At 37.7% G+C, this 23,817-nt stretch overlaps 3 protein-coding genes and 1 pseudogene across 3 annotated transcripts; 3 read left to right on the top strand and 1 right to left on the bottom strand.

Annotated features, from left to right (window-relative positions):
* The first annotated feature begins 2,633 nt into the window (after positions 1-2,633).
* On the top strand, positions 2,634-3,356 carry LOC149003945 (18.2 kDa class I heat shock protein-like; annotated as a pseudogene).
* LOC149003946 (uncharacterized) lies at positions 3,325-7,782 on the bottom strand. The gene is made up of 6 exons (XM_089168748.1): positions 7,200-7,782; positions 6,061-6,206; positions 5,076-5,244; positions 4,725-4,823; positions 4,065-4,147; positions 3,325-3,982 (listed from the first exon to the last, which is right to left on the bottom strand). Exons 1-6 carry the CDS (start codon positions 7,605-7,607, stop codon positions 3,850-3,852), a joined length of 1,038 nt encoding a protein of 345 aa, XP_089024874.1. The 5' UTR covers positions 7,608-7,782; the 3' UTR covers positions 3,325-3,849.
* A 2,430-nt stretch (positions 7,783-10,212) lies between these two features.
* On the top strand, positions 10,213-15,322 carry LOC149003947 (cellulose synthase-like protein E6). Its single transcript, XM_089135577.1, has 8 exons — positions 10,213-10,825; positions 10,915-11,233; positions 11,325-11,465; positions 12,794-12,925; positions 13,298-13,510; positions 13,616-13,843; positions 13,941-14,288; positions 14,667-15,322. Exons 1-8 carry the CDS (start codon positions 10,542-10,544, stop codon positions 15,210-15,212), a joined length of 2,211 nt encoding a protein of 736 aa, XP_088991703.1. The 5' UTR covers positions 10,213-10,541; the 3' UTR covers positions 15,213-15,322.
* A 3,398-nt stretch (positions 15,323-18,720) lies between these two features.
* Positions 18,721-22,767, top strand: LOC149003948 (cellulose synthase-like protein E1). Its single transcript, XM_089169558.1, has 8 exons — positions 18,721-19,199; positions 19,766-20,084; positions 20,660-20,800; positions 20,890-21,021; positions 21,106-21,318; positions 21,398-21,622; positions 21,708-22,055; positions 22,134-22,767. Exons 1-8 carry the CDS (start codon positions 18,919-18,921, stop codon positions 22,677-22,679), a joined length of 2,205 nt encoding a protein of 734 aa, XP_089025684.1. The 5' UTR covers positions 18,721-18,918; the 3' UTR covers positions 22,680-22,767.
* The last annotated feature ends 1,050 nt before the right edge of the window (positions 22,768-23,817 follow it).

Raw genomic sequence — 23,817 nt, forward strand, 5'->3', positions numbered from 1 at the left:
GTGGGTTCGAGAGTCAAGAAGACTTCTGATCACCATTGTCTCCCAGTCTTCCACGGCCACCAATTGTTCTTCTATAAATTAAAAATTTTCGTTCGCTGCCCATTCATTTTTCTGACCTTCTCTTTGTCGTGGTTCCATTAATCTGGAAGAGGATCAAGTGGGTAATTCTTTCTGGTTCGATTTGATCTGCAGGAGAGCTCTTCAGGTAACTCTTAAATTGTAAATGAAGGTCTTGCGTCTCCAATGAAATTTCAAATAGGTAGAAGAATTGAAGAGGATTTAGGTTTGAATGAATATCTGAAACGAAGGACTTGTGAAGAGCAAACAACCTCAGCAGCAGTAGAAATCGTTAGTACCTTAATTCTATCTTTTGGGGGCTCTCTTCTCTCTCTGAGCTCAAACTGCAAACACCTATTGCTCACGAGTTAGAGATTACGTTTCACCCATTAATTTTCATTTTCTAGCATTCAACTAGGATTTGGAAAATAAAGATTTAGAATGGGTAGACCAAGGATTTGGGAATCGGATAATGAAGAGGGTCTGATTTTGTAAATTAATAAACTTTAACCTCTTAAAATATAAAAAGAAAAAGATTTAAATCAACAAAAACAAAAAAAAAGAATGAGGGCAAATTCGTCATAAAAGTGATAATTTGTCCTTAAATTGACTTTTTCTATAGTATAAGGGAGGCAGATGCAAAATATCAGATTTTTTGGACTAAAAATGACATAGACCAAACCTCAGGGGGTCCAGATGAAAATTACCCTTTTTTTTTAGTATCCCCAAATGTAATAGCATTGAATTTGTGTGTATTGTTAATAAATAAAGTTTTACCAGGATGATCAACGTGTGCCTAAAGTATCGTATAGGATTTCTACCCAAATGTGTACCTAAGTAAAAAAATGTTGCTACTCAACTCGGAAGAGTTGTAGAAGTGCACCTTAATCTAGTTGAACTTGGTATGCCTGACAACTTATGGACGTTGATAAGATTCTTCCATTTAGCAGCACCTTAGGATGGCATAGCCTTAAAGTTAACAACGATGTTCAAACAAGGAAAGGCTTACGGTGGATGCCTAGGCACCCAGAGACGAGGAAATGCGTAGTAAGCGACGAAATGCTTCAGGGAGTTGAAAATAAGCATAGATCCGGAGATTCCTAAATAGGTCAACCTTTTGAATTGCTGCTAAATCCATGGGAAGGCAAGAGACAATCTGACGAACTGAAACATCTTAGTAGCCAGAGGAAAAGAAAGCAAAAGCGATTCCCGTAGTAGCGGCGAGCGAAATGGGAGTAGCCTAAACCGTGAAAACGGGGTTGTGGGAAAGCAATACAAGCGTCGTCTCTGCTAGGTGAAGCGGTAGAGTATTTAGCCTTGCAAGGTGGTCCTTGCTGATTCACACGGGATTCCACGTGCCCCATGCCACTCGGGTCAGAGCGTAAGTTAGTGATGCTTTTGGCTATTGGACTCTCGCCATCTAGGGCCAGAGTCGAGATAATGCTGGATATCAATAAAAGGAGTGGATCAAAACCTATATTCGTAACTTTGTTGAATTTTGGGTCACATTGCATTTGTTATATGAAGTAAGAATTTTATGCTTAAAATGTGACAAAATTACCCATCTCACCAAACATTGTACTGAGAAGTTTGGTTTTGATCTATCAACAAGCTTTCAATTTCAAAAAAGCAATTTGGGAATCTTTGAATTCTTAAAGAGCTCTTTAGGGTTCATTCGACTAAAACTCTAGAAAAGATGCTCTCTCTCCCTATTGTGGGTCTCATTAGTAAAATTGATGAGGTTTCTTCTTCTAAAAAGATTGTGATTGAATCTGCTAGTAGGAGTGATGATTTTGGGGGTGAGGGTATTGATCTGTTAGACTTTAAACTTCAATACTTCACCACTCTTGAATCTGTAAGAGGTTTTTATCCTGTCATGTACAGATTCTAAGAAATCTATGGGGTTTCTGCCTCAATAGCAATCAAAAGTTGTTGCTCTATCTTCCATTCCAAATCAAAATTTAAATGGAATGGAGATTGTTTAAACATGTTTCTTAATGAATTTTTGGGCAACAAATTTTGTTCCTCTATTGGGGCCCATGGGGAAATTTATGAAAAGCAAAAGGGTTATGATTAGACCACTGTTGTCTTCCCTGCTGAACAACAACACTTACAAGGTAGTAGTATGCAAGAGAAGCAGGGAAGAGATGAAGATGAAGAAAATAGAAAGTGGAAACAACAGGAGGGTCTGAAAAAACAGACAGAAAAGGTTGTTGAAGAAAAAGAAGTAGAAGAAGACGAAGTCAAAGAATCAATAGTAGACAAACAAGAAGAAGAAGAAGAAACGGAGAAACGAAAAGACAAAGAAATAGAAAAAGAAAAAGAGACTGATATGGGAAGCAAGACAAAACAGCACAAATCACTAATTTTTCATTCTTTTGTATATTTTTACTCACATATTAGAATGATTAATTTTACGGGTAAAAATGTTCAAATAGATGAAAAATCACTATTTTAGCTAGTTTTGTAAACTCAAACATAGTTTTAGCTAGTTTTATTAGTAATTTTCCCAATTTTGGGAAACTTTCTAACCTGTATATAAATCTCCTGACTAGCGCCCCATGGAACACCGCACATAAATCGAAACATCCATAGAGGCTCTCCAATTTGCTTATTTGAACTTTCTGGTTACATTTCTTGAATTATCTCCCAATGGTACTTCAAATCCGAACTCGAGTAGAAAATGTCGCAGATCCCAAGCATCTTCGGCGGCCGACGAAGCAACAATTTCGATCCATTTTCGCTGGACATATGGGATCCGTTTCAAGGGGGCTTCCCTTTCAACAATGGCAACTCACTTACCTCAATTCCCAATTTAGCTGGTGAAACCTCCACATTCGCCAGCACTCGCATCGATTGGAAAGAGACTCCACAAGCTCATGTGTTCAAGACCGATATTCCTGGGCTCAAGAAGGAAGAAGTGAAGGTAGAGGTGGGGACGGTAGAGTCCTTCAGATCAGTGGAGAGTGAAGCAGAGAGCAGGAAGAAAATAACGACCAGTGGCACCGCATCGAGAGGAGCAGCAGATTCTGGTTGCCTGAGAATGCCAACATGGATCAGGTTAATGCCAATATGGAGAACGGAGTGCTTACGGTTACTGTTCCTAAACAAGAGGTGAAGAAGCCTGATATCAAGATCATCGACATCTCTGACTAACTCTAGCTCCTGCGTATAGGTTGTTCTTTGTACTTGATTGATATACAACTTGCTTCTGAATGTCTTTCTGTGCTTTAGTTCTTCACTGAAGTTCCATTGGTATTGTAATGTTCTCCTGCAATATTACAAATAAAATCGTTTGATCTCCATATTCCCTTCTTTATTTTCTTTTAATATTAGTAAGGGAGATAGAGAATATTTTAAACCTGTGCACTTGATGATGAGATTGCAGACCTGAATATCCATTGATGTTAACTGGGGTATTAATCGAAATCCATCACAGGAAGATTAAAATTATCTCAAGAAGCATAAGACTTAGATGCGTCGACCGGACACGAAAACCTGCTAAATGGAGACATAGCGACATTAAGCCAAAATCCCAGGCTTGGGGAAGTTTCAATCTTGACAAGGAAAGACATAGAGCTCTGTGAAAAAAAAGATTCAAATTAGGAGACATAATCTCAATCTTTACATGGATGGACGCCTCGTTTTGATCTCAAATAATGGCAGGTAGGTGCTTATACTAGCTAATGACCCAGAACAAATGGAAAATACTCTCAAGATAATTTCATTGGCACTTCCTCTCTCAATGGAATGAAGAGAATCTGAAAACCAAGAAATAAGCCAGATGCCTAATTAGTCCTGCTCAGTCGACTTTGAAGTAAGGGATATTGATGCTTCTGAAAGTGATGGTCGTAATATTACATACAAGGCAGGACCCAAGAATGGAATTAGTGACACAGGCAGTAGCCAAGAACCTTTATCTGACCTGAAAACAGAGTTTCCATGCAAAATATAACAATCAACAAACGCAAGGGAAAATTGAAATCTGAACTATGCAAAGATCTTACCAGTTTCTAGAGGTCATGTCATTGTAAACCCAGAAAGGAGCAAATGCTGACAACAGAGCAAAATCAATGCATGTGACATGGATCTGCAGTATCAGGCAAAGTCAGCTTGAAAATTCAACTTCCTGGAACAACAGGGAAATAAGCGCTTAATGATTTCCTCTATAAGGTCATGATGGAATTGCCCCTGTTTCTTATAACCTAGGGCATTGATTGGTCTAACAGTAAATCATGCATAGCCATGTATTCAAGATAGCTTACTACACTCCAATTTAAGTATGTTGATCTCAGATGGGCTAATCCAAATCTATAAACTTCTACCAAGAAAAGTTCAAAAGTTCAAATTTACAGAAGTTGATTGCCTCTGAAGATTCTATCAGCTCAGCTTTATTGTTTCATGTAGTGTAAAGGATGAGGAGCTTGGGCAGCTGGACCACCCATCTGGAAGGTCCCTTTGAAGTTTTGGATTGAAGATTCTATGTCCCATAAAACAACCCATTTCAACAACATAGATAGGTTTAGGAATTACAAAACGAGTTTCTTTCAATTTATTCAAACTTGATGCAAAACCAATCAAATGCCTTGGCCACTCCAACAGAACTTATGCAGTTTTCAACTATATAAACAGCATGGGAAATGGGCATCATAATTCATAACACTCACAAATTTGCTTTCCCTGAAGTATTGGAAAAATTCTTTCCACACATTTTCACCCGCGAGGCCCGCATAAGCAATTAAACCCAATCCTGTAGCAAACAGTATCTGATGTGCAATGGGGTTAAATGACCAAAACCAAACAAACTAATATAAGGCCACTGTACAAAAATCAAGCTTTCCCTCTGTAATTCATATATCTACCAAAATAACATCAATAAATTTAGCACAGAACTAGGAAGAACCAAACACTTATCCTCTTTCTAGCACATGTACACCGCTAAGGGGGACACTCTTATTCTTTGCTCCCTCTCACTGCACCCCACCTCCCTTTTTTATAGGTTAGAGAAAAAGACATACCCCTGCAGTTATTTTTGAATCCAGAAAGTTCAGAGGCCATCTCCCAAGTTCAGCTTCCTCGACTGGGGGAGGAGGTGGTCTCCAAACAACAAAATAAGGGATGAGAGCATATGCGCCACCAAAGAATGAAAACACTAGGAATGGCCATGTAGGAAGTTTGCTTCTTGAGCTGCAGATCCAAAGGCACCATAAATGTCAGTGCGTTAACCTTAAATTTATAAAGAAAACAAAGATAGAAAGACTGCCATCAATATTCCTGCCTTAATTGAAAATCTCTGGAAAAAAGATTAACCTATATGAAGTGTTCTGCAACATGACAATGCAATGAGTCCTGAAGAGACATCATCTAAGAGATTTGTTTATCTCAACAAAAAATTTTCAATCAAATTAACTGCTAAAAGATCATAAACTGATCAATCCTAAATGGTTGATACCATGGTCCAAATTATCATTAAACTGCAGCTGACCACAGATAACCCAAGAACTCAATTAAACAAGAAACTTCAAAATATAATCTGTTAGAGCACCATGAGATAATAAAAAGAATGAAAGTTAACTCAGAAGAAGATTCACCACAATGGCAGGAAATATTGCTAAATTTGTTTTTACTTTCCAATAAGTAGAAAGACAATCTAATATAGTTTAACCAAATACTTTCTTTGGACCTCTGCCATAACATGGTCCAGGACAAGCAGGGAGGGACGGGAAAACATAATAGTAATGAACAATCCTGACAGTAAACTGTGAAGAAGAATTTTAGAGTTCATCTTATCAAATTTGGTGGTCAATCTGCTTTCCTAATGAACAACAGACCGTGCAAGGATAGCCTTTTAATGTTCTTCTATGCTGAGCTTACAATTCTTCTGGAGGTTCTCTTTTTTTTTTTTTTTTTTTGGGGGGGGTCGGGGCTGGGGGATGGAGACATGGGGGAGGGAAATTGTAGGGGATCATGATATCACACAAAGACTTGATATAAGATATTTACCTTCTGCCACTTGGCAGCAGAAGCATGCTATACAACAATGGCCACAATCCCATAATGTACCACAGGGACACAAGCACCTCATTCATTATGAAGCCATCATATCCTTTCAAATTCAGAAGCTTTTGCAAGAAATACATATCCCTGGACTGAAACAGTCAAGAGTTAGTTGATACAAAGCAGGATGCAAAAAGCAAGATATTTCTTCTATGATTTGTAACAAGCTACTAAATGTTGCAGCATATATACCACCAAGAACAATTAGCCTAATCCCAACAAATGGGATATCAGAATGAAGCCAAGATCTAACAACTCATCCAGAGATCCAAATGATGATAAGCATAATTAAGACCTAAGCAACGTAGTATTGTACTAAGACCCATCCTCCATGTGACAATAAGCACCAGAACTTTAATATCTCCTCAGATACTTCCCATTTTGGGGGCTGCATAGGGGAAAAATTTGGTACATTGAAAAGTTACAATCATTTGATAGGTCTAGACTTCAAGGAAGAGATTCGAATACCATATGCGAGCAAAGACAATGCAATAGTTGGCAAATTGGTATTTGGTGCTATCATATCTCAAGTTTGGTGGGAAAGGAATCTTAGGAGATGGACTTCCAACTCTAGATCTTTAGACTTGATTTGGAAAGCCATTTGCTTTGACATCTTCGCTAAGCTTCAGACACGCTCCCACCCCCCAGTTCCGGACACCCCAAGGGATAGGCACATTATTATTACCTGAAGTCTAGGCTCCCACCATTTTCCCCCTTCTTGTCCTTGTTACTTTCTCCTTCAGGGATTTTGGTAATGAATTTCTTCATTCATCCAAATACAAAAAGTTAAGAAGGGAAATTATTATTCGATTGTTCAAAGTATTTCTCTGAACTCAGTCTCAAATCAATGGCTCTCTCAGTGATTTTATGCTAATCTTTTCTTTCACTCTAGTTGGTGCTTATTGCATAAAGAACACTTGAAGCAGCACCAAGAGGACAGAGGTGTTAATTTATGAAGAAAAGCCATAACATTGCAATTAAATAAACAATCAATAAACAGATAAGGGGTTTTCTTTCATTCGTAAAACAAAATAGTTTCTCACATATGAATAACATATCAAATTTAAATGGGAAAACAGTCCTACCGGAGTCTGGTTGGGTGTAAGCATGAAAACATAATACATAAGGGCAGCCCACAAGCCAAAAAGCGCAACCGACGTCGTCCAGTCCCCTGTATCGCCCCCATTTACACCATCAAGCTTATCTACAGCAACAGATTCTTCTTTCAAAGGTTGGTCTTCTGGGTTTTGACTATCAGAGGTGCTCCGAGAAATATGAAGAATTCTCTTTGTCCTAAACAGAGAAAATGCAGGCAAGTGATTGTAGGAGGTGAGAGAAACTCTATAGTTTATGGCTGTAAGAATCCCACCTCCCAAGTTAAAACTTTGGGGTCTGGGAGAGTACAGTGGTAGAATTCTACGATTTGGGTTAACAAGCACGAAAGGAGAAGGGGACAAGTTGCAGGAAATGAGGAGGTTGGAATTAGGTGACATGCTTCTGGCTAAAGGAGCTGAGAACCTGAGTTGGGTTGAGTCACTTATATCGAGGGGATAACGAAACAAGGAAAAATCGCCTTCGGTATCGAAATTATGTTAAAAGAAGCCCGTGCAAGTTGCAACCCTTTCCCAGAAAGAAAATTGGACCAGGAACACCGAGGCCGTTTTTACATTGTTTTGTGTTGCAGGCTTGTTGCGTTGTCTTTTACTTTTTCCTTTATTATTGAAGGGGTGTCAACGGTTTGGGTTGGGTCAGTTTCGGGGTGGGCTTAACAGTTTTAGGCTGGTACGATTTGAGTTTGGATGGATTAACGGTTTAGAATTGGCTTTACTAGAGGTTTATGTTTGAATTTACTAATAATATGTTTTGAATACCTTGTTGATGTGTAGAATTTATCAAGAACATGTGAATACATATAAATATTAGGTTTTCTCTAAGTCTCTTGTGTTGGGTGTTCAAAATCAAAAACTTTTTTTTCTACAAAGAAGAAAAATTATAGAACTAATACACAAAAAAAAGCTGGCATCTTGATGAATTTAGTGAGTTATCTTTGCTTATTCTCCTCCCTTTTTCTGACACTTGTAAAAATGGATCAAAATAAAGGATCAAAATAAAGCATTAAAAGATTTTCAAATGATAATACACTTGTTAAATATTTACTAGCCCATCTTCCAAATGACGAAAGCTTCGATAGACTTGTTGTTTGCATATTCCAAAACAAAACAATTGAGGAAAACAGATAGATACTTGGAGTTTTTCCATCTTTTATATTTAAATTTATTTTATTTTATTCATTTATAACGGGTTTAACGGGCTGGTTCGAGTTGGTTTCGGGCCAAACAGTTTGGACTAGTAGGCCACACATGGGCTGGCCTGGACCAGCCCGAACCAGTGCGGGTTGAGGTTGTTCAGCCCAAACACAGCCCATTAAGCTTTGGTTCGGGCTTGTTCGGGCTATAACGGGCTAGTTCAGTCCAGTTTTAACGGTTCAAGTTAGGTTTTGACACCCTTAATTATTGTATTATGTTGTTTATCGCCTTCAAAATTGAATCCATACCTTTTTTTTCTCTAAATAAAAAGAAAGAGTTTGCAATTTTTTGATGATTTGGTAGAAGAATCTAATTGGTGGTTAGGGCAAGCTAGGTAATATTACAGGTTATGCTTGCAGAACATGACCTTCCTGGGGTGGTAGTGTCTATGGTGCTCACTATTAGACGTATGTTGTATGGATTTTATTAAATCTCAGTCGTTAGCATGGTTCTAATCATTTACAGAAAAACCGGTTTGTTTTCACTTAAATTGATGATATGAATACATGATGTTTTGAGTGGCTGACTCATTGAACTAAGAGTCTACTTTGACCTAATTCACTTTTCTTCATGACAAGCTTGTAGTTACTACTTACTACAATCTGCTACTTACCCTTGCCCGCCAAGCCCACAACCCAATGGCTGTTCCACCCTTCCCTCCCCCAAGCCCCCCTCCCCTTCCTTCCCTCTCTCCCCGTGTCCCCCCCAACCAAATAAGCACGTGAGAGCTTGAACCGTTTTGCACTTTTCTGTTTCTGGAGGGCGCTTTGGGCGTGGTCTATGGTGGGCTCCCCGTTCTTGATTTCGTTGGTGTGGGTTGGTGCTTCCTCCCGCGGGTGCTCTCAAAACTCACTAAACAGAGGGGTTCAGACATTCTTTATTTGATGAAAATAAAAACTAAAAGTAGAATAATTGAGAAAGTGAGGCAAGCATTAAACATGGATTTTTGTTTTTCAGTAGATGTAGTGGGAAAGGCAGGTGGTCTTGCACATGGTTCAGGGCCTGATTTATTGGCCATGTTCTTCTTATTGGTTACTGAGTTTATATTCAGTTTTCCTTCCTGCCCCTATTTCTTAATTAAAGACTAATTATCAAAAAAAAATAAATAAATAAAAAAATACAGATGTAGCATCAACTAAATTTATTATTTGTACACAAATCATCAACCAATATATGAAAAGAAAGTGGAAGAAAAAAAATAAAAGGTAACTGCAAACATTATTTGCTGGGACTGACTTATTTTGGTGTTGGAGCAATTTTTCTCTTTTAAAGTAAACGGAGATGCATGGGATGACTTTGAAGTTTTAATAACTCACCCACGGTCATGTGTTACGGAATTATTATCAAATCCGACCACCCATTTTTTCTGATTTTTATTTTAATTTAATCTGAACGTTTGAATGTAACTGTGATCGATAAATATTAACCATTCATTTTATTTTAAATAAAAGACATATGTTCATCAGTCATATCGTTGAGGTAAGATTTAGTAGATATAAATTTTTTATTTTAATTTAATCTAAATCTTTGAATGTGATTCATGAACACGTGTTTTTTATCAAAAAAAAAAATCCATTTTGGTACCTCAGCATGCCAGCTGTGTTGCAAATAAGACTGCTCGAATCAGCAAAAGGCCACGTAATTTGAATGACTTTGTAAAGTGATAATTGGGAAATGCGTGGCATGTGCTCGTGTGTGGGATGGATGGATATAAATAACAGTAGATTGGATTGTAATGGTGGAGTTGATATGAGTAAAGTCAATTTCTCAGTCTCTCCTCTGTTTCTTTCGTCTTCTTTTCTCTCCTAGCTCTGCAACTAGGTTATTTCCTTCATTTCCTTCAGTTCAGTGGACAGGGACGTATGATCATGCTTGGTGGAGAGTAGCTCTTGGAAGCATGTGGAACGGGTTTGAATTTCTGTCCCGTGACATTTAATTAACCTGGTGGGGACTACAACACCCAAAGATGACGTGAGATGGATATCATTAGATAGATTTTGGAATCTAAATTGTTTGGTTCCATTTGTTGAATGCCCAATGAGGTCATCATCTTGAAACTGAAAACCCAATATTGACTGACCTGAGTGCCAAACACAGAGCCAGATAGCTTGGGTGTTGAGCATGGCGACTGCAAAACAAGTAGGGTATCTTCCACTGTTCGAAACAAAGGAAGCCAAGGGTCGAGTGGCTTATCGACTCTTTGCTGTGTCCATGTTTGTTGCCATCTGTATGGTTTTGGTTTACAGAGTAAGCCATCTTCCTACTGGAGAAGAAGCCCAGGGAAGATGGGTTTGGATTGGACTCTTTGTTTCTGAACTCTGGTTAGCTTTTTCTTGGTTCCTCAATCAGTCCCTTCGGTGGAACCTAGTTTATCGCAGCACTTTCAAAGACAGGCTCTCTGACAGGTTCGTTTCTTTCTATTTAACTAAAGTAACGATCCTTTTTAACACTGCTAAGAGTAATATGTTTCTCTCTTGGACAATAACACAAACAGGTTCGAGAAGGAATTGCCAGGAGTGGACATATTTGTATGTACAGCTGATCCAAGAGCAGAGCCACCAATACTGGTGATCAACACTGTGTTATCAGTCATGGCCTATGATTATCCACCGGAGAAGCTCAGCGTTTATCTTTCCGACGATGGTGGGTCTGAGTTGACGTTCTATGCAATGCTAGAGGCATCTCGTTTCTCTAAGCACTGGCTCCCGTTCTGCAAGCAATTCAGAGTAGAGCCTCCAAACCCTTCTGCTTTCTTCTCCTCTCAAACTGAACCATTGCATCCTAACATGGCCAACCACTACTCCTCCATCAAGGTCAGTTTTTTTTTCTTTCCTGAAACATATTGATCTGCAAATTATTTCCCCTGAACGCTTTCTTTCTTACTTCAACTTTGAATGATGATAGAAATTGTACAAAGACATGGAGGATCGGATTAAGATTGTTACAGATCTGGGTCGAGTACCAGATGAAATCCGCGAAGAGCATAAAGGTTTTCTTGAATGGGATACAGTTTCTGGTCCACGTGATCATCACACAATTCTTCAGGTAATTAACATTACATTTCATATTTTTGTTCGAAGTTTTTTCGATTGATTAGAAGAGCTAACATCTACAGAGATCCGACAAGAAGTAACCGTTTCTCTATGCATTGATTCCCATTTTCAACGCTTTCTTTGTTCAAATATTGTGAAAAGGAAACGACGAGCCAGTTTTGTTTTTTTGGGTTAAGCAAGACCACCGAGTTGCATTTTTAAGGATAAGGAAGAGAAATAAAATATTTCATCCATCTCTAAACCAATTGGTTCAAGGAGAGGTGGGTTGTTGGGAATTCAAATACCTATCCTCAAACCTTTAATTAAAAAACTGGGTCATCTATTAGTGCTGATCGAGATCAAAATCCCATATATAATTATAAACTGTTATGATTATGATGCGAAATTTTATACAAATTTCAAAGATGGTGGGTGAGTCTTTAAGTTCTTTTGTTTTATTTTTATTCTAATTTTGGAGGTCTTGGTGTTCGTTGGTCAAGTACTATCTTAATTGCAAGACAAAAATTATTTTTTCAATCCGTTGTGTCTTTCTCTTTTTTTATCTCTGTCCCTTGTTCCCTCTTTGCCTGATGTGGACCCATCTCAATCATCAAGATGTTCAAAGAAGCAAAATTGCTTCATCTTAGTGCATTAATCGTGCTGAACTGTTTAGCGAGAATGAGTAGACTATCGGATCGAGACTTCGATTAAGATTTTGGTCTCAACCGTTGAAAAATTGCACTGTCCGAGAGTTATAAATCTCATTAAACAGTTCAATGCATTTATGGTGTTGAACTAAAACAATATTGACAAGCAAATAGCTGACCGAATGGACAAGCAAGTAACAACATCCCACCCCCATGAAAAGACAAAATGTTACACCAGAGATGAGGACATATACAAGGCAACATTTTTCTCTCTAAAGTTGAGACTCATATTATAATTCCTCTACCATATTCTCTTAGCCCAAAATTTATCAGCCATAGGTTTGTCAGATCATCTATCAGACTAGTTTCTAATTATATAGTACAAGTTGCTATTTTTACAATATTCCATATTTATATATTGAAAAACGTAAATCAAGGATTTGTGTTTAGAAGAGTCTGGATCATCTTCCCGTTGGGGGAGCACTTTGTGCTCCCTGACGACTTTATAACCACAAAACACAATGGGGGCCACAGGTGAAAAAAAAATTTGTTAAAACACAATGGGGCCCACATGTTTTGTTGTTGTAAAGTCGTCGGGGGGCACAGAGTGCTCCCCTGACGGGGAGATGATCCGGATTCGTGTTAGAAACCCTCGATATATATTGGGTAACGCTTATTAGTTTGCTCTGATTAGATATTAATCGATGAAAGAGATCCTAATGCTGTGGATGTGGAAGGAAAAGCATTGCCAGCTTTGGTGTACATGGCCCGTGAGAAGAGACCCCAATATCATCACAACTTCAAGGCAGGAGCTATGAATGCCCTGGTATGTATTTTAACCAGCCAGTACAAACCCTTCCCCAATTAGTACTTTGTGTATATACAAGCATATATAATTGAGTTCGGATCCTCTACTTGTCAAAGTAGAGGTTTGTGCTCCTGGTTAGAGATATATGCTCTCCTCACACATTGGAGGGTGGGATCCATGTAGGACCCAATGGGAGGTTTCACCTCTTCATTTTATTGGCACTTAGAGGTGGGTCCTATCTCTAATGTGCAGTAGAGAAGTGTGAAGAGAACATAGACCTCTAACCATCATTCAGATTCTATGTATTTGGCTTTAATAGAACATTGCATGCCTTCCATTTTTTTCTTTTCATTAACCCAGCTGACTCCCTTTCATGCCGTGAAAATATAGATAAGGGTGTCTTCAAAGATCAGCAATGGCCCTATTATTCTCAATGTCGATTGTGATATGTACTCAAATAACTTAGATTCGATAAGAGATGCTCTGTGTTTTTTCATGGATGAGGAGAAAGGCAGAGAGATTGCTTTTGTTCAGTACCCACAGAGCTTCAAAAATGTCACTACAAATGATCTTTATTGCAGTTCCCTCAAACCAATTTGTGCGGTACGTATTAACATTTAACTAGAATGGTAAAAAGTAACATTTTACGTCATGAAAAAAAAAAGGGAGTTTGTCTTATTTTCTTGGAATTAATGTTTGATTATGAAGGTGGAGCTCCATGGAATGGATGGTTGTGGAGGGCCTCTTTATATTGGAACTGGGTGCTTTCATAGGAGAGATATCCTTTGTGGGAGGAAATACACAGAGAAGTACAAGATGGAATGGAAAACTCAGAATGACAGAATTGTAGGAGAAAGTTTGAATGAATTTCAAGAGAGGATAAAGGGCCTTGCTAACTGTAGTTATGATCTTGAGAACATTCAATGGGGAAAAGAGGTATGTCTATCTCTTTCTATTACACATCTTCACACATGCATAAACTTGCAGCTCCCACAATAATGACTGAATGTGTTTCTTGATTGTGGATTTGCAGGTCGGCTTGAAGTATGGTTGTGCAGTTGAGGATGTCATTACAGGTTTGACAATTCACTGTAGAGGATGGAAATCAGTGTATTTAAATCCAGTGAAGAAGGCCTTCCTTGGTCTTGGTCCTATTACATTGGATCAAGTGCTTGTGCAACATAAAAGATGGGCTGAAGGTCATCTTCAGCTTTTCCTCTCCAAGTACTGTTCCTTCTGGCAGGGTCATGGAAGGATCAAAATAGGGCATCAGATGGCATATGCCAACTACAACATGTGGGCAACTTATGGCCCTCCAACATTCTATTACATGCTCATTCCTTCACTTTCTCTCCTTAAAGGCATTTCCCTTTTTCCCAAGGTACTCCCTGCCTTCACTACCTTTGTGGCTATTAATTTCTTTCAAGTCTTACGAAAAAGTGTTAGAACAACCATGAGAATCGTCAAAAACCCTAGTGGAAATTGAAGAAGATCAATCCAAACACCACAACCTTTAGAGTGATGAAGTTTCACCACTCTATTTTTTTCTTGTTGAGAGAAAAGAGAACATAAGATTTAAAGTGATTGGAGAGATTCTTCATAACTATTTGTAATAGCAATCCCAAATTCTAGACCACTTCCACAATAGATCAGTTTGGTTCATCTCAAACCAAATTGCAGTATTGTATAAGCTCTAGTAATAAATCTAAGCTCAAATATTATCTAGGGTATACCTAACATAATGAATTTATGTTTTCAGATTTCAAGTCCATGGTTCTTGTTTTTCACATATTTGATGGTTGCGAGTTCCACGTACAACTTGGTAGAGTACTTATGGATAGGTGGATCAATCCAAGGTTGGTGGAATGACAAAAGGATGTGGATCTACAAGAGGACAAGTTCTTACCTATTTGCCATCATAGATACAGTGCTCAGGTTATTAGGGTTTTCTGAATCTGGATTCGTGATCACAACTAAGGTGGCTGATGACGATGTGTTGCAAAGATTTGAACAAGAGATGATGGAGTTCGGAACCAATTCTCCCATGTTTACCATCTTGACAACAATTGCATTGCTCAACTTATTTAGTCTATTTTCAGGGATAAAGAGATTGCTCATGGGTCCTGCTATTGACATTTTAGAGACATGGTGCTTGCAAATCCTTCTATGTACATCTATTGTAGCCATTAATCTTCCAGTCTATCAAGCCCTCTTCTTTCGCAAGGACAATGGCGGGATACCTTTTTTTGTGCTGTCAAGATCCGTTATTTTGGCTTTAATAGCTTCCATGCTACCAATGTACTAGTTAATTTGTGGCTTTGAGTATCTAACCATTGGATTTTTGTTTGTGCCCTATGCTGGTATTGTCGTGTTGGCCAAGTTTTTGACACATGTGAAGTTCATTATAGAACAATTTGAATAAATTTGCTTTATTTTAAATTTTAATTTTTTGTAATTTACAATTACACCCCTTTGATTCAAAGAAAATTCACAAAAATGTTAAACTTTGGGATACTAAAAAAACGATCTAGATCCAACCAAACCCTAGCCCAACTATCATGCTATCATCCATAATAGGTAACCCAATCCATCTTCTTCGTTAGGTGAACCTTTAACCCAAAGATCTTGCTTTCTTCGTCTCTGGGACCCATTCTAAGATGAAAAATCTCTCTGATTAAGCTTCTTTTTGGGCAGTTCTAACAGAAGCTACTGATTTTTAAGTGCTCTTTCTTTTTGAGTTCGACGCAATTGGGGTTTTTCAAGCCAACAATGTGAGTTCCTAACTTCTTCATCCGTAGTAACTAATCAGGCTGAAAACCCCCGGGTGATCACCATTTTGAAAACCCACTTTTGGACTCCGATTGACAACGGGTCAATGATAATGATGATAACGCAGGAAATCAGAGACAGAGCTCAATAACTAAGGTATAAAAAAATAATAATAATAAATAAATAAATAAATAAAAGGAAGAAGCAAAAGCGAATTTCAGTTCATTCATGATTGTCCAAACAACTTTCAAATTGGAATATTTCAGTTCTTACTCATTTTTGTTCATTAATAACTTTCTATTTCCACTTTAATTAATAAATTTACACAGTACCCAGCTATCATATCAACATCAAATTAAAGTAGAAACAATGCTAAGCATGATTGATAGGAATTGTAGAAAGTTGCAGGTTATGCTTATAATTAACCATTAGACTTGTAGGGACTACACCCAAAGATGGCTTGAGACTGATTAGTATCATTGGATAGAATCTAGAATCTAAATTGGTCTGTAACAAACTAACAGGTAGAATATAGAGAGGTTTTCTTTAATGAGTAATAAATATCTTCTGGGTTTGTATCCATTTGTTTATCAGACGATCTGTAGAGACGTCCTAACCTCTTGAAGTTGAGGTACCAACTTGCAGGTTGTGCCCAGTTGAGAGAGAGATAGTATGGGCATTGAAAATGGCGAATGCAAAACATGGTTATCTTCTACTGTTCGAAACAAAGGAAGTCAAGGGTCGACTTGCTTATCAATTCTTTGTTGTGTCCATGCTCGTGGCTATCTGTGTTGTTTTGGTCTATAGAGTAAGCACTTTGAAATCCATTTGTGTCCATTCTTTGTTTTTGTTTGTTTTGTGTCCCACTTTTCCTCTATTGCAAAGCACCTCCCTCTCTCTCATGAATCCTCGATGACATCTTTAGGACCTGTTTGGTTACTTAAATTTGGAGATTTCAAAAATCTAGATATTTCAATTCTATAAATTTCAAATATATGGAGTCATGGTTCATTAAATTAACTGTTTTTGGTTAGCCTGAATCTTTGGAATGAAGCCTGTAGATTCATCCTTAAAAAATTCTATCTATAGAGTCATAGTTTAAATGTATAGTGCTTTTATAGTAAGGATGAAATCTCTAGATTTCACCTCATGCATATAAATCTACGGATTCACACAACCAAACAGGTATAATCTCCTATTTGTGAATCCAGAGATTTCAAATATCTGGATTAATGTAACCAAATAGGCCCTTAGCAAACCTTGAAATCAAAAGGTTATTTTTGTCTCTTTTACCCAACCTAGCATCCTTTTCCCATAATCCATTTTGACCATCAAATTAACACATCACACTACGATGCACCCATCCAAGTAACCTAGACCCAAGTGCACCTTCTCTGCAACTGTGAAATTTCCTAGAATCCTAACTCGATAATTCTTTGTGTCAGGTCCAAGAACCTGAGTGCCAAAAGAAGACAATTTTAGTCTATCCAAGTCGAGGCCGTGGGCTCGAGAGTTGAACCTATGGACATAAACGAGATGAGAGATGACACAACCACCATAAATGATTTTAGAAGGGGAGAGGAAGTCAACCCAGATGGCTTAGGAAGGTGAATTTGACATGTACAAAAAATGAGTTTGGAAGACCCCCACCCCAACGTCCATGTAAATGTTACCATTGATTTAAGCATGTTTAGAGGAGTCTCTTGACTGAGCCCGACAAAAATTGCACCTAAAACATGGGTGAAGGAATAATTACTTCTCTTCCTCCTCTACAACCCCTTTCCATCTCTCGCCGGCGGCATTATCAAGTGAATCGGTGAATCCAGGGAGCTACTTTTGTAAATTTTAGAAAACTAAGTAAGGTTTTTGTAAAATAAATGTTAATTTCAAAATAAAAGTTAACAGAAAACTTGTCGTTTTTTTTCTTTCTATAATATTCAAAGTTCACTGGATTGGACAACATGTAATATTGTCCACTTAAATGGGAAACCTAGAGTTTGGGCACAACTTAAGTGGGCAACATGAAAAAACTCTAAATTATATCTAAGACTTGCTCAAACTTACACCATACCAAGGGTGTTAACATCGATCATCTAGCCCAGAAGGCCAAGCACATTGTGTCGCCAACCTGTTGCCCTATTTTGACTCCTTGGATTGATTATATTACAATGCTTGGAATGAACTTGCAATGAAGGGAATAGAGGTTGAAGCGAGCTGATCACCATGGATTGGGGAACTACCTCCAACACTCAAGTCAAATTCAATAGTAAACACAAGAGAAAACACATTGCAAGATTTAAGCTTATAGACGAAGATAGGACATGGTTACGTATAATGGGGGACACTTATACCCATGGGGCTACTCCAAAGGTAGTTCCTTGCATGTGTCGTAGTTAGCAATAGGTATTTCTAGAAATTGTGTCCATGTAGGATGATGCATGATGACTTGGAAGGGTAAGATGTGGATGGTTGAACCTACATGTGCACATTCTCAAACTCAAGCTTGTCTATTGGCGCCATGCATGTTAGTGTATGAATGAGATTCACATGCCTTGCACAGCCGATTAGAGGTTTATACTTTGGTCAGCTCAACGATCCACCCGAGATACTCAAACCAGGATTAGACCAGAAATGGACCAAATAAAATTACCAATGTACCTTACAGATAATACCTTCACCTTCTGACTAGGTAGATGATGAAAACAAAAAAAAAAATCATGAATATAGTCAATCATATTATCAAGTCCTCCCAAAACTATATTGTATCTTAGTGACAGAAGTTTGTGGACTGATTCCATCCGTGAACAGCTAATTTGACAGTTCGTAGGGGAATCTTCCTGGTGATCCCTGTCTAAGTCACACTCGGTAGAGAGGGATAAATGGATAATAACCTCTGGGCATTGTGGCTGCAAACGTTGGGTATCTTTCAAACAATTAATTTATTTCCACCCAAATTTTTTTTAAAAAAAATTTATACGATATTTTCAAATCCTTCCAAAGGTTATTTCTTTGCAGAAGAAATCTGTGGTTTAGATACGTTTGCTTAGTTTCTTTTGGGCAAGTAAATAGATTTGATTCGTAGTGTTCAGTCTTTTTTGGAGCTATTAGTATATCGATCAAAATCGAAGCATATTCTTGTGGAAAATAGTTAAGTTGAATAGTCATAGCTTGAATTTGGATACAAAAAAAAAAAGGATTCATATGGGTGAGTGAAGGAAAGAAAGAACTGCCGCTGGACAATCATGGTGGCTGCAAAGGGTGGGTATCTTCCACTGTTTGAAACCAAGGAGGCAAAGGGTCGAGTGGCTTTTCGATTGTTTTCTCTGTCGACGCTTGTGGCCATTTGTATGGTTTTGGTGTACAGAGTGAAGCATGTTCCATCTGGAGAAGGAGCTCAGGGAAGGTGGGCTTGGATTGGATTATTTGCTGCTGAACTCTGGCTCTCTCTTGCTTGGTTTCTGCGTCTAGCTCTTCGATGGAACCCTGTCTATCGTTACACCTTCAAGGACAGACTCTCCCATAGGTATCATTATTCTTATCATGATAACTCATACGATTTTGTAGATCTCGTGTCTTCTATTAGGATAAGAAGGTATTGTCTTTTTTTTTTTTTTTTGGTATAGGATAAGAAGGTATTGTCACGTATATCTATTGAGTAGTATATAAATTTTTTTCGTCCAAAGAGTAGTATATATAACTATGTTGTTGTACAGTATTCTAATCTACTTATGGTATCAGGCCTTCCTAGTGATTTCTAATTTTCCATGCGAAGTGTCTCATTTTCTTCTCTCAGTTCTTGTTTTTCGCTAGCTACAAGGTTCTTGTTTTAATTTTTATTCCGATTGTGCACTACTAGCTATTCGTATATATAAGAAATTATGTCCTCATGGTTGTATATTTCATCTATGTAATAATCATATTAAGAATTCTTTTTCTATATATTACTCCTTGTGGCTTCAGTTCAAAATACATAAATGCATTGCATGGCATCTAACATACATCTCCTTTTGATTTGTTTATGCTAAATAATCTTGCTTGATCTTACTTTGTTAGTAACATTTTTAATTTGTCTTCTATTATATGGCTCAGGTACGAGAAGGAATTGCCATTGGTGGATATATTTGTGTGTACGGCGGATCCAAAGGTGGAACCACCGGTAATGGTGATAAACACTGTCTTATCGATGATGGCCTATGATTATCCACCCGAGAAGCTTAGCGTTTATCTTTCCGATGATGGTGGGTCTGATTTGATGTTCTACGCAATGCTAGAGGCTTCTTGCTTCTCTAAGCATTGGCTCCCATTTTGCAAGAAATTCAAAGTGGAGCCCCCAAACCCTTCAGCTTTTTTCTCCACTCACTCTCACCCTCTTCATTCTCAGATGGACAATGACTACCATTCAATTAAGGTCAGCAATACTTTGCCTTCCCTTCTCCAATTCCTACAAAAACTTCCCCAAAAGCTTTCACTGGAGTCACCATATTCTCTTCTTGTCAACATATAGTTATGTACTCTTCTCACGTTTTTACGTCAGACAATAAGGATGGAGTTCGCCTAAAAGTACTAACAAAATGAATAACACATTCTTATTGTGTGGTGAAAAAAACTTCAGTGAGTACATACCTCTTTCCTAACGTAGATGTGATCTGGGTTATTTTCATTGGATACATTAGTCGAATCCGTCACTGAATTCAATTAAATCATTGTCATTTTTTTAATATCTCATGACTATTAGCTACCCTTTGAATTATTTGAGATTACACAAACACCTTTATGAAAAACAAAGCAAAAAAAAAAAAAAAAAAAAAAAGAAGAAGAAGAAAAAAAAAAGATTGGAGTGAGAGCGGAATCTATTTGAGTTTTAGATTTTGTTTTTTCCTTTCTTATATTTATTCTGTCTTCTAGTATTTTTTCTTCAATGGCAGATTTAAAAAGTTACACCTACTTGGTATATTTACTAATCCTTCTAACTTTCAATGGTAGAAATTGTACAAGGACATGGAGGATAGAATCAAAAGTGTAATAGATCTAGGCCGGACTCCAAAAGAAATCCGCAAGGACCATGAAGGTTTTCTTGAGTGGGATACAGTTTATGGTCCTCGAGATCACCAATCTATTCTTCAGGTAATGTTTTAATGGTTTACCAGAAAAGAAAAAAAATTCCAAGATGCACCTTATAGGGTGATGGTGATCATATATTTCTATTCTCATAGATATTAATTGATGGAAGAGACCCTAATGCTGTGGATATGGAAGGACAAAGCTTGCCAACACTGGTATACATGGCCCGTGAGAAGAGACCCCAATACCATCATAACTTCAAAGCTGGAGCTATGAATGCCCTGGTACGAAGCCATGAAGAACAGCACCCATTAAAATTCTGTTATTCCTTTTTACTCTTATTAATTTCAATGTCCTTGAAAATACAGATAAGGGTGTCTTCGAAGATAAGCAATGCCCCAGTAATTCTCAATGTTGATTGTGATATGTACTCAAATAATCTAGCTTCTGTGAGAGATGCCCTTTGTTTTCTCATGGATCAAGAGCAGGGCCATGATATTGCATACATACAGTATCCACAAAGCTTTGACAACATCATCAAGAATGATATCTATGCTAGTTTTCTCAGAACAAATTTTGAGGTATGTCTTCATATTATGGCAGAGCTTCTATTGAATTCTGGTATACACTAAGATATCATTCTGTCTTAAATTACAAAAGGTGGAGCTTTATGGTATGGATGGCTGTGGAGGGCCTCTCTATATTGGAAGTGGGTGCTTTCACCGGAGAGATACTTTGTGTGGGAGAAAATACACCAAAGACTACAAGACAGAGTGGAAAACAGAAAACCAAAGAATTGAAGGAGAAAGCTTGAGTGAACTAATAGAGAGGATAAAAGGACTTGCAGATTGTAGTAATGACGAGAACAGTCTATGGGGAAAAGAGGTTCTCTCTTTCTCTCTCTCTCTCTCACACACACAAACACACTCAAAGCCTATGCTATTGAACTGAATATATTGTGGATTTGCAGATGGGAGTGAAGTATGGTTGTCCAGTTGAAGATGTGATAACTGGCTTAACAATTAAATGTTGTGGATGGAGAGCAGTGTATTTCAATCCAGCCCAGAAGGCCTTCGTTGGTCTTGCTCCTGTTACCTTGGATCAGATGCTTGTGCAACACAAAAGATGGGCTGAAGGTCACCTTCAACTCTTTCTCTCAAGGTCCTGTCCCTTGTGGCAAGGCCATGGAAGGATCAAACCAGCCCTTCAAATGGCATATTCCTACTACAACCTCTGGGCTACTTACGGCCCCCCAACGCTCTATTACCTTGTCGTTCCTTCACTTTGTCTCCTCAAAGGCATTCCCCTCTTTCCAAAGGTAAAAGCATTCTCTTTTCACATGAGCTAACTCTCTATTTCTTCTTGTTCTAACTATCAGGATTCTTTTTTCTCCCAGATCTCATGCATATGGTCCCTGCCTTTTGCATATTTGTTCATTGCGGGTTCGATGTATAGCTTAGGAGAGTACTTATGGAGTGGTGGGTCACTCCAAGGTTGGTGGAACGAGAAGAGGATATTGATTTACAGAAAGACAGGTTCCTACATCTTTGCCATTTTAGAAACAATACTAAAGGAATTAGGGTTTGCTAAATCGGCATTTGCCATCACAGCCAAGGTGGCTGACGATGATGTGATGAAGAGATATGAAGAAGAGATCATGGAATTCGGAACCGATTCTCCCATGCTTGGCCTCCTAACAACAGTTGCATTGCTCAACTTGTTTAGTTTGATTGGAGGAATGGAGAGATTGATCATGGGCACTGCTACTGACATTTTTGATAATTTCACCTTGCAAATCTTGGTGTGTGCACTTGTAGTTGCCATCAATGTTCCTATCTACCAAGTTCTCTTATTTCGCAAGGACAATGGCCGTCTTCCTTTCACTCTCTTGTCTAAATCAGTTGTATTGGCTTTCATTATCAGTTTATTACCCATGTATTAGCTAGTTGATATATGTATTCTGAAAAATAGATAATTTTTAGTGGACATGCAATGCTTCTAATGGAAATTTAATTCAAACTATTAAGAAGAACCATAAACCTATATAGAGATTTTTTTTTCTTGGGTAGAAAATCTATGTGAGATAATGTGGTTCTTTATATACGAAAGATACCATCAAAGGTCAGCTCAGGTTGTAGTGATCAACGCCTCCTAGAGGGAAGATCAGGGTCCAATCCTCTCTATTAGTATATGTAATAGTTCTTACTCTCTATTCTCAGTAAATTAATATAAAACACTGTAAAAAAAATAATAATATCAAATTTTATTTTCTTTTTAGGACAATAATGATATCAAATAAAGTCATATAAAACTATATAAACTCTTGTTAAGAACCAAGTTTACTTTCACTTTGCATTGAGGAAGACTCTCATCCATAATCCCAAACTTCACAAATCCTCAAAGGGTTTTAATTCATATAATTCTAAATTCAAATGATGAAAATACCCATATGCCAGTTAAGTCCTAAAATGAAATGACGAAAATACTCTCTTAATATACTACAGCATGTCCAAATAAAAACTACTCAATACTGATAAAATAATTAAGAATTGAGATGTACATGATTTTTTTCTCCCTCTAATTGGGTACAAGCATCTTGTTCAGTGACCCAAGGAAAGAAAACTAAAAGTTAACTTGTGCAGAAATGTCCATATGCTTTGAGAATATCTTCCATGTCCAGAGAAGCATATGTGAAGAACGTCCAAGGAGGCAGAGGCATGATGTAGTGCCTTGGACATCCAATTAGCAGCTTTGTTGGCATCTCTTTGGCATGGGACTAACTTATTTTGGTGCAAAATGGATTTTCACTTTTAAGATAAACCTAATTGGATGAGTTTTCAAATTTTTTTTTCCAGCAAGCTTAGATGCATAAGGAGAAAGAAGTTGGGATGCAATAAAAGTCATCAAAGAGCAACGGAAAAAAAAAAAAGAATTTTTTACAGGTTGCACGTTTTAGTGCTCTAAATTATAAATTTCACTCTTTCAAAATTACAAGTTGCACATTATTAACATTCCATCCAAAATTCTGTTAAGTTATACCAAATGACCATATTACCTTTATTAGAGTCAAATGACATAAT

Source organism: Hakea prostrata, chromosome 9 (assembly GCF_041222555.1).
Source record: "Hakea prostrata isolate BN-2017 chromosome 9, UWA_Hpros_2, whole genome shotgun sequence".
Lineage (NCBI taxonomy): Eukaryota > Viridiplantae > Streptophyta > Magnoliopsida > Proteales > Proteaceae > Hakea > Hakea prostrata.

What these genes read in the sequence shown, in the direction of transcription:
- LOC149003946 (XM_089168748.1), bottom strand. Translation starts at nt 7,607, where the DNA reads ATGTCACCTAATTCCAACCTCCTCATTTCCTGCAACTTGTCCCCTTCT. An exon ending in CTGCTGCCAAGTGGCAGAAG is followed by an intron (nt 5,245 to 6,060) that starts GTAAATATCTTA and finishes TTGGATCTGCAG; the next exon opens with CTCAAGAAGCAAACTTCCTA. An exon ending in ACTTCAGGGAAAGCAAATTT is followed by an intron (nt 4,148 to 4,724) that starts GTGAGTGTTATG and finishes CTGATACTGCAG; the next exon opens with ATCCATGTCACATGCATTGA.
- LOC149003947 (XM_089135577.1), top strand. Translation starts at nt 10,542, where the DNA reads ATGGCGACTGCAAAACAAGTAGGGTATCTTCCACTGTTCGAAACAAAG. An exon ending in ACCACTACTCCTCCATCAAG is followed by an intron (nt 11,234 to 11,324) that starts GTCAGTTTTTTT and finishes GAATGATGATAG; the next exon opens with AAATTGTACAAAGACATGGA. An exon ending in GCATTTCCCTTTTTCCCAAG is followed by an intron (nt 14,289 to 14,666) that starts GTACTCCCTGCC and finishes TTATGTTTTCAG; the next exon opens with ATTTCAAGTCCATGGTTCTT.
- LOC149003948 (XM_089169558.1), top strand. Translation starts at nt 18,919, where the DNA reads ATGGTGGCTGCAAAGGGTGGGTATCTTCCACTGTTTGAAACCAAGGAG. An exon ending in AAGGACAGACTCTCCCATAG is followed by an intron (nt 19,200 to 19,765) that starts GTATCATTATTC and finishes TATATGGCTCAG; the next exon opens with GTACGAGAAGGAATTGCCAT. An exon ending in GCATTCCCCTCTTTCCAAAG is followed by an intron (nt 22,056 to 22,133) that starts GTAAAAGCATTC and finishes TTTTTCTCCCAG; the next exon opens with ATCTCATGCATATGGTCCCT.